The sequence below is a fragment of the Gymnodraco acuticeps genome, unplaced genomic scaffold (assembly GCF_902827175.1).
Source record: "Gymnodraco acuticeps unplaced genomic scaffold, fGymAcu1.1, whole genome shotgun sequence".
NCBI classification, from domain to species: Eukaryota; Metazoa; Chordata; class Actinopteri; order Perciformes; family Bathydraconidae; genus Gymnodraco; species Gymnodraco acuticeps.
In genome coordinates this window covers 13,920-31,039 of record NW_022991038.1, presented here as the reverse complement: position 1 = coordinate 31,039, position 17,120 = coordinate 13,920, and the positions used below count along the sequence as shown (strand labels likewise).

Below are 17,120 nucleotides of genomic sequence, written 5' to 3'. Positions count from 1 at the left end.
CTCACTTTCTCACGATGCTCTGCTCCTTTTTCCACTTCTAGACGGTCTAATTGTTGCTCCTGCTCACTTTGTTTCTCAGACGGTCTAATTGTTGCTGCTCACTTTGTTCCTCAGACGGTCTAATTGTTGCTCCTGCTCACTTTGTTCTCAGACGGTCTAATTGTTGCTCCTGCTCACTTTGTTCCTCAGACGGTCTACTTGTTGCTCCTGCTCACTTTGTTCCTCAGACGGTCTACTTGTTGCTCCTGCTCACTTTGTTTCTCAGACGGTCTAATTGTTGCTCCTGCTCACTTTGTTCCTCAGACGGTCTAATTGTTGCTCCTGCTCACTTTGTTCTCAGACGGTCTAATTGTTGCTCCTGCTCACTTTGTTTCTCAGACGGTCTAATTGTTGCTCCTGCTCACTTTGTTTCTCAGACGGTCTAATTGTTGCTCCTGCTCACTTTGTTCCTCAGACGGTCTAATTGTTGCTCCTGCTCACTTTGTTTCTCAGACGGTCTAATTGTTGCTCCTGCTCACTTTGTTCCTCAGACGGTCTAATTGTTGCTCACTTTGTTTCTCAGATGGTCTAATTGTTGCTCCTGCTCACTTTGTTCCTCAGACGGTCTAATTGTTGCTCCTGCTCACTTTGTTTCTCAGACGGTCTAATTGTTGCTCCTGCTCACTTTGTTTCTCAGACGGTCTAATTGTTGCTCACTTTGTTCTCAGACGGTCTAATTGTTGCTCCTGCTCACTTTGTTTCTCAGACGGTCTAATTGTTGCTCCTGCTCACTTTGTTCCTCAGACGGTCTAATTGTTGCTCCTGCTCACTTTGTTTCCTTCTCAGACTGTCTAATTGTTTGCTCCTGCCTCACTGTTGTTTCCTCTCCGACGTCTACTTGTTGCTTCCTGCTCACTTTGATTTGCTTCAGACTGGTCTTAATTGTTCGCTCCTGGCTCACTTTGTTCCTCAGACGGTCTAATTGTTCTCCTGCTCACTTTGGTTTCTCTCTCAGACGGTCTAATTGTTTGCTCCTGACTCACTTTGGTTTCCTCAGACGGTCTAATTGTGCTCATGCTCACTTTGTTCCACTCAGACGGTCTAATTGTGCTCCTGCTCACTTTGTATTCCTCAGACGGTCCTAGTTGTTGCTCCTGCTCACTTTGTTTCCTCAGACGGTCTAGATTGTTGCTCCTGCTCACTTTGTTTCCTCAGACTGGTGCTAATGTTGCTCCTGCTCACTTTGTTTCCTCAGACGGTTCTAATTGTTGCTCCGCTGCTCACTTCGTTTCCTCAGACGGTCTAATTGTTGTTGCTCCTGCTCACTTTGTTTCTCAGACGGTCTAATTGTTGCTCCTGCTCACTTTGTTTCTCAGATGGTCTAATTGTTGCTCCTGCTCACTTTGTTTCTCAGATGGTCTAATTGTTGCTCCTGCTCACTTTGTTCCTCAGACGGTCTAATTGTTGCTCCTGCTCACTTTGTTTCTCAGACGGTCTAATTGTTGCTCCTGCTCACTTTGTTCCTCAGATGGTCTAATTGTTGCTCCTGCTCACTTTGTTCCTCAGACGGTCTAATTGTTGCTCCTGCTCACTTTGTTTCTCAGACGGTCTAATTGTTGCTCCTGCTCACTTTTTTCCCTCAGACGGTCTAATTGTTGCTCCTGCTCACTTTGTTTCTCAGACGGTCTAATTGTTGCTCCTGCTCACTTTGTTTCTCAGACGGTCTAATTGTTGCTCCTGCTCACTTTGTTTCTCAGACGGTCTAATTGTTGCTCCTGCTCACTTTGTTTCTCAGACGGTCTAATTGTTGCTCCTGCTCACTTTGTTCCTCAGACGGTCTAATATTGCTCCTGCTCACTTGTTCCTTAGACGGTCTAATTGTGCTCCTGCTCACTTTGTTTCTCAGACGGTTCTAATTGTTGCTCCTGCTCACTTTGTTTCTCAGACGGTCTAATTGTTGCTCCTGCTCACTTTGTTCCTCAGACGGTCTAATTGTTGCTCCTGCTCACTTTGTTCCTCAGGCGGTCTAATATTGCTCCTGCTCACTTTGTTCCTCAGACGGTCTAATTGTTGCTCCTGCTCACTTTGTTCCTCAGACGGTCTAATTGTTGCTCCTGCTCACTTTGTTCCTCAGACGGTCTAATTGTTGCTCCTGCTCACTTTGTGTCTCAGACGGTCTAATTGTTGCTCCTGCTCACTTTGTTTCTCAGATGGTCTAATTGTTGCTCACTTTGTTTCTCAGACGGTCTAATTGTTGCTCCTGCTCACTTTGTTCCTCAGACGGTCTAATTGTTGCTCCTGCTCACTTTGTTCCTCAGACGGTCTAATTGTTGCTCACTTTGTTTCTCAGACGGTCTAATTGTTGCTCCTGCTCACTTTGTTCCTCAGACGGTCTAATTGTTGCTCCTGCTCACTGTTCCTCAGACGGTCTAATTGTTGCTCCTGCTCACTTTGTTTCTCAGACGGTCTAATTGTTGCTCCTGCTCACTTTGTTCCTCAGACGGTCTAATTGTTGCTCCTGCTCACTTTGTTCCTCAGACGGTCTAATTGTTGCTCACTTTGTTTCTCAGACGGTCTAATTGTTGCTCCTGCTCACTTTGTTCCTCAGACGGTCTAATTGTTGCTCCTGCTCACTTTGTTTCTCAGACGGTCTAATTGTTGCTCCTGCTCACTTTGTTCCTCAGATGGTCTAATTGTTGCTCCTGCTCACTTTGTTCCTCAGACGGTCTAATTGTTGCTCCTGCTCACTTTGTTCCTCAGACGGTCTAATTGTTGCTCCTGCTCACTTTGTTCCTCAGACGGTCTAATTGTTGCTCCTGCTCACTTTGTTCCTCAGACGGTCTAATTGTTGCTCCTGCTCACTTTGTTTCTCAGATGGTCTAATTGTTGCTCCTGCTCACTTTGTTCCTCAGACGGTCTAATTGTTGCTCCTGCTCACTTTGTTTCTCAGACGGTCTAATTGTTGCTCCTGCTCACTTTGTTCCTCAGACGGTCTAATTGTTGCTCCTGCTCACTTTGTTTCTCAGATGGTCTAATTGTTGCTCCTGCTCACTTTGTTCCTCAGACGGTACTAATTGTTGCTCCTGCTCACTTTGTTTCTAAGGACGGTCTAATTGTTGCTCCTGCTCACTTTGTTCCTCAGACGGTCTAATTGTTGCTCCTGCTCACTTGTTCCTCAGACGTTCTAATTGTTGCTCCTCGCTCACTTGTTCCTCAGATGGTCTAATTGTTGCTCCTGCTCACTTTGTTCCTCAGACGGGTCTAATTGTTGCTCCTGCTCACTTTGTTCCTCAGACGGTCTAATTGTTGCTCCTGCTCACTTTGTTTCTCAGACGGTCTAATTGTTGCTCCTGCTCACTTTGTTCCTCAGACGGTCTAATTGTTGCTCCTGCTCATTTTGTGTCTCAGACGGTCTAATTGTTGCTCCTGCTCACTTTGTTCCTCAGACGGTCTAATTGTTGCTCCTGCTCACTTTGTTTCTAATTGTTGAAATAGTAAAATACATAAAAGAAAGCAGATAGTGTGATCTAAGGTAGTTCTCACGTTGTGTCAGTTCTGGAGAGCAGCTCCGTGTCGCTGTTCATCCCGGGGAAGAGGTACGGAGAAGATGCCGATCAGCAGATCTCCTTCCCGGTTCTCTGCAGCTTCTGGGCTCTCGCCGACCAATCAGACGCCTCCAAACGGAGCCTGAGGGCCGACGCTGTGCTGGGAACTGTGGTGGGTTCAAAGGTCACTCATGTTTAGATAATTTAACACCAGTTTGGAAAATAAAGTGTTTTTTCAGTGAAACTTAAGCTTGTTTGGTTCAAGACAGTGAGTTGATCGGCCTCATTCACAACCCGTTCCTAAATGTTCTCATGTGTTCTTGTGGAAGGTCCTAAGAAAGCCATGTTGACTTCCTAAACTGCAGGACCTGTGTTCCTATACGGAGGAATCAAAGTCACTCATGTTTGGATCCCTTAGGAACCACCAAACCCTTTATATTGCACAAACATTGCTACACTCAAATGTTCTCTCGAGTAGATTCCTTTCTTTAGAACAATTCAATGTAAGAAAACAATGTATTGAGTCTCAGAAGATTTGAGAAAACGTTGTATGCTTGTTGTTGAAGCTGCTGAACGAGGTCCATTTCACTGAACTCATGCTGTTTGTAGAGTAAAGAGAAAACAGGAAATTGAGACAATTCACTTTATTTGAAGGAAGTGCCCTTCCCTGACAAAATGACAGCACAGCAGATCCCCCGAGGATAATTAGAGCTGTTTGTTTCAGGGAGGGGGAAGGGTGTAAATAGACTTCATAACTGTCAAAGCTACTTTATATTCAGGTCACTTTCTGAGTCTCGTTACGTGTTTCTGAAGCCGCTCTCCTCTCTCTTTGGCAGGATCTGGGTCCGGTGTCCTCTCAGCTGGCGGACGCTTTCGGTCTGATTCTGCAGTGTCGAGATGTCGGGGGGGAACAGCCTCTGCACACCCTGCAGCAAGCAGTGCATTCTGGGAAACCCCTGTACCCCTCCTGCTGGGACTTCACTACTCAGGACTACCAGGAGGTCAACATGCATCACACAAAAATGTTGAATTTGGACCCTTTTAAAGCCGGTCTTTTCCACATTATGCCCCTGCTGTAGGGACACTGTTGGTTTTAAAGTAGCAGAGGTTCAACTTCCAAAATTAGAAAGTTATACCCATGTCAAGATCTATGCCTTTGCATTTATACAGCCAATACTATTTAAAACTGTACATTTTAAGAAGCCAAAATGCCCCTAACTCAAGGGTAACATTACACTCTGTAATACTCTTGAATGTTCTGCCTCCAGCTGCTGAATCACGCTCAGGGTCTGAGAGTGGAGATGAGTCCTGGAGCAGAGAAGATCCTCCATGGATACTACATGGCCAGCAGGAGAGTCCGTACTCAGAGTCAGGGAGTCAAGATCTCTGTGGCCTCCATCAAGCTACTGTAAGAGTTCCATAACAGAGAGAAGTACACATCCTTTACTCAAGTAGAAGTACACACATCCTTTCCTCAAGTAGAAGTACACACATCCTTTCCTCAAGTAGAAGTACACACATCCTTTCCTCAAGTAGAAGTACACACATCCTTTCCTCAAGTAGAAGTACACACATCCTTTCCTCAAGTAGAAGTGCACACAGCCTTTCCTCAAGTAGAAGTACACACAGCCTTTCCTCAAGTAGAAGTACACACAGCCTTTCCTCAAGTAGAAGTACACACAGCCTTTCCTCAAGTAGAAGTACACACAGCCTTTCCTCAAGTAGAAGTACAGATACTCGTGTTTAAAAATACTCTGGTGAAAGTAGAAGTACTGACTAAACTTCTTTACTCAAGTGAAAGTAAAGAGGCTTTGAAATGTACTTCAGTAGAAAGTACCCATAACTAGCAGCTGCTTTAAAGAGTACCTGACCTCCCTTTATATTAATAGAACAATAATGTCATTGTTAGCTAATGAATGTTTCCATGCTGAACAACGGCAACATGACAACGTTTCCATTGGTCCCTCTTCTTTAGAGAAGACCAGGAAATGATGGATACACGGATCGTGTTCAAATCAATAGGCACGCAATGACTCTAAAGAATAATGATCACGCATCAAACACACATTCAGACTAAAGGAACCAGCTGTTTGGAAAATGAGAGAAGTAGAAAGTACAAGTATTTGAGTTCAACATGTAAGAAGTAGAAAGTACAGGTATTTGAGTTCAACATGTGAGAAGTAGAAAGTACAGGTATTTGAGTTCAACATGTAAGAAGTAGAAAGTACAGGTATTTGAGTTCAACATGTAAGAAGTAGAAAGTTCAGGTATTTGAGTTCAACATGTGAGAAGTAGAAAGTACAGGTATTTGAGTTCAACATGTAAGAAGTAGAAAGTACAGGTATTTGTGTTCAACATGTAAGAAGTAGAAAGTACAGGTATTTGAGTTCAACATGTAAGAAGTAGAAAGTACAGGTATTTGTGTTCAACATGTAAGAAGTAGAAAGTACAGGTATTTGAGTTCAACATGTGAGAAGTAGAAAGTACAGGTATTTGTGTTCAACATGTAAGAAGTAGAAAGTACAGGTATTTGAGTTCAACATGTAAGAAGTAGAAAGTACAGGTATTTGAGTTCAACATGTAAGAAGTAGAAAGTTCAGGTATTTGAGTTCAACATGTGAGAAGTAGAAAGTACAGGTATTTGAGTTCAACATGTAAGAAGTAGAAAGTACAGGTATTTGAGTTCAACATGTGAGAAGTAGAAAGTACAGGTATTTGTGTTCAACATGTGAGAAGTAGAAAGTACAGGTATTTGAGTTCAACATGTGAGAAGTAGAAAGTACAGGTATTTGTGTTCAACATGTGAGAAGTAGAAAGTACAGGTATTTGAGTTCAACATGTAAGAAGTAGAAAGTACAGGTATTTGAGTTCAACATGTAAGAAGTAGAAAGTACAGGTATTTGGGTTCAACATGAGAGAAGTAGAAAGTACAGGTATTTGAGTTCAACATGTGAGAAGTAGAAAGTACAGGTATTTGTGTTCAACATGTGAGAAGTAGAAAGTACAGGTGTTTGTGTTCAACATGTAAGAAGTAGAAAGTACAGGTATTTGGGTTCAACATGTAAGAAGTAGAAAGTACAGGTATTTGGGTTCAACATGTAAGAAGTAGAAAGTACAGGTATTTGGGTTCAACATGTAAGAAGTAGAAAGTACAGGTATTTGGGTTCAACATGTAAGAAGTAGAAAGTACAGGTATTTGAGTTCAACATGCAAGAAGTAGAATGTACAGGTATTTGAGTTCAACATGTAAGAAGTAGAAAATACAGGTATTTGAGTTCAACATGTAAGAAGTAGAAAATACAGGTATTTGAGTTCAACATGTAAGAAGTAGAAAGTTCAGGTATTTGTGTTCAACATGTAAGAAGTAGAAAGTACAGGTATTTGGGTTCAACATGTAAGAAGTAGAAAGTACAGGTGTTTGGGTTCAACATGAAAGAAGTAGAAAGTACAGGTATTTGGGTTCAACATGAAAGAAGTAGAAAGTACAGGTATTTGGGTTCAACATGAAAGAAGTAGAAAGTACAGGTATTTGGGTTCAACATGTAAGAAGTCAAAGTAAAAAGTGGTCAGGAAAATAAGTAGTGGAGTAACGTACTGATACCAGAAAAAGGTACTGAAGTACATAAACGAAGTATTTGTACTCCACTACTTCCCAACTCTGCAAATGAACTTATAATATTCTCACTTTCTGCCCCATAGCCTGTGAAGTCACAGTCCAGTGTAATACCACCTCTATCCACCAGATGGAGCTCTTTAATGACTATTTTTCATGTGGTCAAATCTGTTTCACTGTGGTGACAGAGTGACACTCTGTGAAATGGACTCAAAATGGCAACTTTAAATCTCTAAACATTTACATGATCTGCTCCTGATTTAATTGCTTCAACTATCCCCAACTTTATACACTTTTACATTACTTAATTATAAAAGCTCATTCACTTATAATACTTGTTTGTTTGTAGGATCTCTCTGTCTGAAGCTCACTGTAAACTGAGTCTCAGACCTAGAGTTGAGGAAGAAGACGCTGTGATCGCCGTGCTGCTCTGTGAGAACTCGGTCACTCTCAAACACGGTACCTTTCTTATTAAAACTTCACTTTTTAGAGTCATTGTGCATTCAAACATGTATGCACCCATGTACAGACAAGGTGTACAATAGCACAATAGGGGGCGCGTTTAGATATATGAAAGCGTCTCTTCACGACACGTTTGAGATGTTTAAATTTGCTCATACTTGACATCGCTATTAAATTCATTTTAGTATATCGTTTGTTTTCTGTAAAATAGTGAATTTAATCACTTATTTAGAGGCTTAAAATTAGTTTTCTGCTTCAGTCTTGCTTGCATATCAGTTATCTTTCATGTTATCATAAACATTTTAAACGGTGGGAATTGTTTCCTACCATTTAGGAAAAGGCACATTACACAAGATTGTATAAGTGTGCACTCCTTATCACCTTCGTAACACTAAAAACTATATCAATTCAGAATTACCCTAGTTCACTGACACATCCCAACATTATACATTTGAACCTGTTCATAAATATAGTTTATGCATAAAGATACTGTAAATACAGCTTCCCCATCACTCTACTGTTTCTTTCCGTGACCACGCAACAATTATTATTAAGCACCAGGGGTTTCAAACTCCATTTCATTTGATGTGGCCCGAAAAGACTTGAAATGAATGAGTATATTATATTCCGCTTTACAGAAGCACATAAACTACTTGTCCCACAATGCATCTCATTTTGTGACATGCACACTGAAGACTTATTTGCCCTTCTGCTTTCAGACATTAAGTGATTACCCTATCCCATAATAATCCAACGCAGAGGCAATCATGTCATATATTTATTTAAATAGTCTTAAAGTTACAACCGGCCCTTTGAGTGCAGCCATGAGGATGTTGCCCCGCGATGAAATTGACCCCCCCTTAATTTATTGATAAATACCATTGTGTCTTATATTTTATGCCAACGTTACATTTTAACCCACTCATGCATACAGTAAAAACAGCTTTCCACATTTTTTCTCCTGACCCTGCGATTATTCTTAAGCACCGGGGGCCTAAACAAACTATTCATCTAATAAAGTATATATTTATCTTTCCTCCAGGAGCCTCAGCGCTCATTATTCCCCCAGAATCTGTGTTTCCCTGCGACCTGAAACACGTGGACGGTTTGCAGCGGAGAGACGACATCCTGGAGGATCTGCAGCAGAACATCCTGAGATTTATTTACACCTACGCACCTGGAGCTGGATCCTACATCACCGAGGAGTAAAACCTCCAATCCAGAGGGTCAAAGCACAGGTAGGGCGGTCATAATGAACTTTAATATGTACACCGACTAGTATTTGTCTGCATTTAAAGATATGTGTTGTGTTTTTGTTCAACGGTATTCATTTACTATTGAAAATACAGAAACATTGTACGGGTTAGAGGAGCATGTGCTGGATGTCTCTCCCGTCGGTAACATGTACCCTTCGTAGGGCTTCACTGGATCTTAACTATACATTGTCAGACCTGACTGGCACCCAGTAACTATAGCCGAACCGCTCGCTACATGAAAAGTGGCACCCCAAAAAGGAACACACACGTTGGACATCTCTAAGGGATAAGACAATCTTTATTAACAGAAACACAAAAGAACTGTTAAGCAAATGTCCAATGGCTTCGGAGAGGACTTGGATCTCTCAGGAAACGCTGCCCTCTGGGGGTGATGCAGCGCACCCACACGGAGCGGTCATTAACATCTTCTGATCAGCATCTGAAGGAGAAACAGCACTTTGATTAATATCCACACATTTGATTGATAAGTTGTGAATGAGTTCATGAAGCTGGAGGTTCAGTTCGTCACAGCGTCACCATCTTGGTGTCTGATGGGTAAACGGCATGTTTGTAGAAATCATCACTTCTCCAGCTGCTAGAGTTGCCTTCGCTCGTCTAGAACACATTTTAGAATTCCTGCATTATTGATAAACTCACCTCCTGATCAGGTGCTTTTCTCAGGACGACTTCTGCAGCATCTGAGGGAGAAACAGGACAGAGATTAATATCCACTAAATACATTTAATGTCCCGATTTCAGTTTGCATGCTGGAGGTTCAGTTCGTCACAGCGTCACCATCTTGGTGTCTGATGGGTAAACGGCATGTTTGTAGAACTCATCACGTCTCCAGCTGCTAGAGCTCATTTTAAGAATTAAGTACATTTGACTTGCATAAGTTAATGCTGTTTAAATAACCAGGGTTGGAAATACTTTGACTACGAAGTTCAGTTCAAATTAGGGCTGCTCAATTAAATCGTATTTGAATCTCAATTACGATTATGGCTTGCAACGATTACGAAATAATACGATTGGTTTTTCATTTGAATTATACTTAAAGTTCAGGGTAATCAACTGTTCAAGAACATTTTATCCAATAAATTGATGTTTTCAAAGTAAATGGATAATCGTTTTTATCAATTATTGACCCAAATATATCGAGATTATGATTGGACATAATCGAGCAGCCCTAGTTCAAATTAAACAAAACTATTGGAGAAGCTCCAGATAATTTGTGAACTCACCTCCTGATCAGCAGACGGAGGATTGACAGAAGCTCCACATCTGAAGGAGAAACAAGAGATTAACAAAACATTTGGTCTAAAAGACGTGAATTATTTTACTGCGCTGGAGGTTCAGTTCGTCACAGCGTCACCATCTTGGTGTCTGATGGGTAAACGGCATGTTTGTAGAACTCATCACTTCTCCAGCTGCTAGAGTTGCCTTCGCTCTAGAACATTCATTTAGAACTCATTTGAGAAGCTCCACATTATTTATAAACTCACCTCCTGATCAGGCTTTGTTTTCAGGACCGCAGCACGACTTCTGCAGCATCTGAGGGAGAAACAGGACTTGGATTAATAAAGAAAGTTACTCTAAACAGTCCTGAGGGATTTCATGAAGCTGGAGGTTCAGTTCGTCACAGCGTCACCATCTTGGTGTCTGATGGGTAAACGGCATGTTTGTAGAAATCATCACTTCTCCAGCTGCTAGAGTTGCCTTCGCTCGTCTAGAACACATTTTAGAATTCCTGCATTATTGATAAACTCACCTCCTGATCAGGTGCTTTTCTCAGGACGACTTCTGCAGCATCTGAGGGAGAAACAGGACAGAGATTAATATCCACTAAATACATTTAATGTCCCGATTTCAGTTTGCATGCTGGAGGTTCAGTTCGTCACAGCGTCACCATCTTGGTGTCTGATGGGTAAACGGCATGTTTGTAGAAATCATCACTTCTCCAGCTGCAGAAATTACTCAACTAGAAAACATTTTTGAGAAGCTCTGTATCATTTATGAACTCACCTCCTGATCAGGCGTTGTTTTCAGGACCGCAGCAGGACTTCTGCAGCATCTGAGGGAGAAACAGGACTTGGATTAATAAAGAAAGTTACTCTAAACAGTCCTGAGGGATTTCATGAAGCTGGAGGTTCAGTTCGTCACAGCGTCACCATCTTGGTGTCTGATGGGTAAACGGCATGTTTGTAGAAATCATCACTTCTCCAGCTGCTAGAGCTCAACTTAAGGGCCCATGTCATGCTTCTCCGGTTATCACCCGTCCCCTTGTGTTCTGAAGGTTGTTCTGCATGTGAACGGTGTGCAGAGTCAAACCCCTCAAAGTACACCCTGTAGCGAGTAAAACTCTAACACAGAAAATACCTCCCCAAAACGCCTCGTTGGAGATTTCTCATTGTTTACTTCCTGGGTGCTACTAGGGATACCCAGTAGCCACGCCCAGAGCTATGACCAGGCTGATTGGTCCAAATTGACCAATCCACGGACTTCCTCACACACTCAGTGCAGGCAGCTCTGCTGATCTCTCCTCCCTGGCTGCAGGCTGATTACAGACAGTTGGGATCGCGGCGAAATTCTCTCTGCGTTTATCAACCTTCTTCTTTCTCGATATCAAGCCACACTTATTGTTTTTACTTCGGCTGTGACTTTGTGTGTGCTCAGGATGAGTTTGGCTTTGTTTCGCTAAACAAGGAAACCACACGCTCAGCGCGATTCACAACGTCCCGACCAATCAAAGCACACTGCTCACAGGGAGGGTGGGGGCTGGAGCTACTGGAGCTCCAACGAGCCGTTAAAGGGAGGCAATGCTCATGACACGCATTTTTAAATAATTATCATCCGATAAAACAGACCAGTCTCTACCAGTCTTTTTTTTTTATCCGATGACGTTATCAGTGATTTTAAGCTGATTAATTACCGAAATAACATCAACCCTGTGGGCGGCGCCATTTTGACGAGTCACATGACTTATTTTACCGGAAGTGACGTGAACTATGCGTTTGGTGTTGAGGACAAATTGACGTATGTGCTTTGTTCATGTTGTTTACTCTTACAATTCTATAGAAATATGCCTCATTGTATCGCGAAACATTGCCACAATTGGGATAGGAACAATCCACGGAATGCTCGGTTCCATCTATTGCCAACGGGTAAGCGTAGGAAGTACGTTCGGAGGCAGTGGCTAGCGAAATGTGCTCGGCCCGAACCGAAAGATCCACAGGCGCATGTATGCAGCGAACATTTCAAGTTTCTGGACGACTACTCTAAGAGTATGGTGAAACATACAATGGGATTTATTAATCAACCATTACTTAATGGGGATGCAGTGCACTGCCAATGCCAGCCAGCGTAAGCACATTACTCAGCAGACTTTACTTATTGTTTACTACGTAAGGAAGCAGGAATTGCAGGACCCAGAGCGCACGGAGCACAGAGCGGACAGCAGATAACGGAATTGCAGTTTTATTGCTTATAGATTATCAGAACATTTCAAAGGGGACACAGCCACATTGGATATTAACCTATGGATTAACTACATCATCGTTTTTATCGTTGTAATGCCATTGAAGACCAGACAAAGACCAAGGTAAGCCATGTTAGCCTAGCGCATGTTAGTACCTACCGCCACTTGTTTTGATGTACGTTTTTGTTGATAACGTCGCGAGTTTGTATCTTTCAGTGTTGAGGTGAGCACCGTTAGATTCTGTGTCTTTACGATCATAAACGATGTGTTGGATGTGCAGCTAGGATAAGTAATAAGGGAGCTAGGAGTGATTTCCGGTGCAGTAATAGGTTAGCATTTTTCGCTCTGGGCTAATTCAGAGGCTCACTGTTAGCATTGTGTGCTTTTTTTTGAAGAAAAAAATGAAAAAGATCAGTTAAGAGTTTTTTTCCCGTTATATGGATATAAAATATTCATAGTTTATTAAATATTAAAGTTCCTTAGACGTTGTTTCCTGCAAATGACGCGATTTGGGCCCTGGAACCGGGTCCGTGGGGCCTAAGAGGATAACAGAGTATGTTTTTTACAGTTGTATTTGGATGCAATGAATACCTATAGTGATAATTCAAAGTAAGTCCGCCTGGACTTTATTTTTCTAAACTTCTTCCTCGGCTGACGAGTCCGAACTCAAATACTCCGCCATGTTTTTGTCGAATGAGCTGTTCGTGTGTTTACAAAGTGAACGCATAGATGACGTCACAACCTAGTTTTTCGGACCATGTGACTACTGAAAATGGCAGCTGCCTGACGGAATATACAGGTTTTGATAAAAAAAAGAGCTATAAAATCATTATTTACCGGGGAATATCGCTGATTCCTTCAGGGTATGGTTTAAACATAATGTTTCACTAAATACTGAAGTTTTTATTAACTATCTAATGACTGGAGACTTCCTTTAAGGCAGAGAGTGAAATGCAGTGAATAGAGTTTACAGAGATGCTGTGAGAAACCAATGAGTTTGAAACATTGCACAGTATAAATCTATTCTAGTAGACCTCAACACTGGAATTATGATCAGTGGAAATGGCCATGACATGGGACCTTTAAGAACCAAGTACGTTTGACTTGCATAAGTTAATGCCATTTAAATAACCAGGGTTGGAAATGCTTTCCTTAAAATAGCAAGCCAAGTTTACATCGAATTAAAAACTATTGGAGAAGCTCCAGATAATTTGTGAACTCACCTCCTGATCAGCAGACGGAGGATTGACAGAAGCTCCACATCTGAAGGAGAAACAAGAGATTAACAAAACATTTGGTCTAAAAGACGTGAATTATTTTACTGCGCTGGAGGTTCAGTTCGTCACAGCGTCACCATCTTGGTGTCTGATGGGTAAACGGCATGTTTGTAGAACTCATCACTTCTCCAGCTGCTAGAGTTGCCTTCGCACTAGAACATTCATTTAGAACTCATTTGAGAAGCTCCACATTATTTATAAACTCACCTCCTGATCAGGCTTTGTTTTCAGGACCGCAGCACGACTTCTGCAGCATCTGAGGGAGAAACAGGACTTGGATTAATAAAGAAAGTTACTCTAAACAGTCCTGAGGGATTTCATGAAGCTGGAGGTTCAGTTCGTCACAGCGTCACCATCTTGGTGTCTGATGGGTAAACGGCATGTTTGTAGAAATCATCACTTCTCCAGCTGCTAGAGTTGCCTTCGCTCGTCTGGAACACATTTTAGAATTCCTGCATTATTGATAAACTCACCTCCTGATCAGGTGCTTTTCTCAGGACGACTTCTGCAGCATCTGAGGGAGAAACAGGACAGAGATTAATATCCACTAAATACATTTAATGTCCCGATTTCAGTTTGCATGCTGGAGGTTCAGTTCGTCACAGCGTCACCATCTTGGTGTCTGATGGGTAAACGGCATGTTTGTAGAACTCATCACGTCTCCAGCTGCTAGAGCTCATTTTAAGAATTAAGTATGTTTGACTTGCATAAGTTAATGCTGTTTAAATAACCAGGGTTGGAAATACTTTGACTACGAAGTTCAGTTCAAATTAGGGCTGCTCAATTAAATCGTATTTGAATCTCAATTACGATTATGGCTTGCAACGATTACGAAATAATACGATTGGTTTTTCATTTGAATTATACTTAAAGTTCAGGGTAATCAACTGTTCAAGAACATTTTATCCAATAAATTGATGTTTTCAAAGTAAATGGATAATCGTTTTTAATAATCGTGATATCAATTATTGACCCAAATATATCGAGATTATGATTGGACATAATCGAGCAGCCCTAGTTCAAATTAAACAAAACTATTGGAGAAGCTCCAGATAATTTGTGAACTCACCTCCTGATCAGCAGACGGAGGATTGACAGAAGCTCCACATCTGAAGGAGAAACAAGAGATTAACAAAACATTTGGTCTAAAAGACGTGAATTATTTTACTGCGCTGGAGGTTCAGTTCGTCACAGCGTCACCATCTTGGTGTCTGATGGGTAAACGGCATGTTTGTAGAAATCATCACGTCTCCAGCTGCAGCACAATTAAAGTGTCAAATACTTCACTCACCTTCATCAATCACAGCCACGCATCTGCACACCTGAAGAGAAAAGACAACGGATTCAGAGTTAATACATGTGTCGTTAGCAATCTCTCCAAGTGACTCATGCCTGTGGCATCATGGGACCATGACAGATGGAGAAAGATCTGTCATTCAGAAATATAGAATATGGATCGACCCGGTCCGAAATGTGTCAGTAGCTTTCCAGAGCGCCTTAATAATGACTCAGGAGTGACGTATTGATTTGCGGCCGGCATGAATAATCTGTAGTTTAGAAGCAGCCGATATGATGATGGATCACTGGAGGGGTCAGAGGTCACAGTGAAACACAGCCTGGCAGCATGCAGGTTCAACAGCAGGTCACGACCTCTAACACGACCTGATTCACTGAGGACGCCTCTATCTTTAGATCCGTCTGAGGGATGATTTATGGTTTCTGCAGGGACCACAGCTACCTGTCCAGAGAGTCCATGAGATGGAGCTTCAAGTACAGATCATTCATAAAGTAAGATTTAGGATATTTTCAATGTAATATTCCATTCCTTACATACTTGAATAAGATAATACTTTATTGATCCCAAAGCAGCATAAAAAGACATGGCATTAACAAGAAAATATACATGTTGAATTTACAAATGAACAACAAGATATAAAGCAAGTTATTATATTTACAGAATGTGAGAGGTGGAATAACTTGCTTTATATTTGTAATTCAACGTGTATATTTTCTACTTTTTTGTTGATGCAATTTATTTTCTATTTGAGATGTTTACTGTCTGCCATGACCTCTGACTGCGGTCCAGATTTACTGAGGACGCCTCTATCTTTAGATCTGTCTGAGGGATGATGTATGGTTTCTGCAGGGGCCACACTCCATATCTGTTCGGGGACTTGAACCGGCGACCCTACGGCTCACAGTCCACTGACTGAGCCACTGCCCGACAGCTACCCGGTTTCAAAGATAAAATACGTCCTCCACAAATTAAGATTTAGGATGTTTTCTTGTCAAAAATGTAATCATCACTTTCAATGGAGTTCAATGACATGGTAATTAAAAAGGCTATAAAACTTTATTTACATTTTGTATTTGATTGAAATTACTATTAAGATTGAAGGTAATGTGACTGGTCTGTCCGCAATGTTTACAAAAGGTGCATTATGAACATTGTGCTGGACAGTAACTAAGTGCATTTAGTACACATTTAAAAAAGGTAGTTGTAGCTTCCTTATTTATTTATTTAATGTATTAAACATGTCAGAAAATGGTACTTTACTGCCTTTAGCTACCATGCAGATTAATATAAAATCACATGTTAATCCCTGACAGTGGGCTCTTTAAAGTTAATAAATAGCCTCGCTTTTAACAGCTGTAATTATAAACCCTATAATATATACATTATTCTGAAAGGTGTCACTCTGCATGATGACTTTGCATTTAATAGTTAAAGCCCATTATGATAACCTGCAGTTTAGCATCTTTTGAATGCAGGAATGTAACTATGTATTCTCTGCTGTGAGCATCAACACTGATCCCTCAGGTGAATCTGTGCAGGATCTACCTGGAGACCGTGTGTTGTGTTGCACGTGTTACGGTGCTCTGCTGCAGAAACATATCAATAATAACCTCGCAAAGTTAAACACAAGCTATCGTATCAGATGATATCAAAGCTTTACCCCCTAGTTCTGAAGCCTCCTGTTGAGCCACGTGGCGGAGCTAGCTGTGAGCTAACGAGCTAACATGCATCTCAAACCACGTGGTTCTAAATCCCCTCAGTGAAAACATGAACATCACCTCAGTGAAAACATGAAGTCCTCTCTCTGCTCCTACCTTCATCCTGCAGAGAAACATGAGGAAGTTTCTCAGTTTCTCTGTGAGGGAGAAGAACTGCGTTCTGCTCGTGGCTGTTCATTCAGGAAAGAGAACTACATCCGGGTCCTTACGCATTAAATACGCCTCGCACATGCGCACTGGGTATCAGGGAAAGAAAGTACTTTAAAGTAAAAGTACTAACAGTAAAATAACTTTCTAACATCTATAAATGAATAAGCATCAAAATATACTTAAATAACAGAGTTAGAGTTTAACCTTAATTAACTGCAATCAACCTTTTTGACTTATTTATGATTATATTCTGTATTAATAATCCTAATAAAGGTATTAAAGTAGTAAGATAAATGTATAGTGAGGGGAAAGTAATGAGATGTAATGCAGAAGTATAAAGTAGATGAT

General features: G+C 41.4%; 1 protein-coding gene and 1 long non-coding RNA gene across 4 annotated transcripts; one reads left to right on the top strand and one right to left on the bottom strand.

Annotated features, from left to right (window-relative positions):
• Positions 1-3,532: 3,532 nt before the first annotated feature.
• On the top strand, positions 3,533-8,832 carry LOC117559795 (minichromosome maintenance domain-containing protein 2-like; the record flags this gene model as incomplete). The annotated part of the gene is made up of 5 exons (XM_034236456.1): positions 3,533-3,696; positions 4,361-4,525; positions 4,793-4,932; positions 7,487-7,596; positions 8,642-8,832. Coding segments are annotated over 5 exons (746 nt in total), but the record flags the coding sequence as incomplete, so codon positions are not given.
• A 303-nt stretch (positions 8,833-9,135) lies between these two features.
• Positions 9,136-16,824, bottom strand: LOC117559796. 3 transcript variants are annotated; one of them, XR_004571046.1, is made up of 12 exons: positions 16,719-16,824; positions 14,899-14,929; positions 14,677-14,716; positions 14,081-14,121; positions 13,815-13,863; positions 13,554-13,593; positions 10,878-10,926; positions 10,624-10,664; positions 10,358-10,406; positions 10,097-10,136; positions 9,513-9,553; positions 9,136-9,294 (listed from the first exon to the last, which is right to left on the bottom strand). It is a non-coding gene; the product is annotated as an uncharacterized LOC117559796 (long non-coding RNA). The 3 variants fall into 3 exon arrangements; XR_004571048.1 differs by having other exon boundaries at positions 16,683-16,818; XR_004571047.1 differs by lacking the exon at positions 10,878-10,926.
• Between the last annotated feature and the right edge of the window lie 296 nt (positions 16,825-17,120).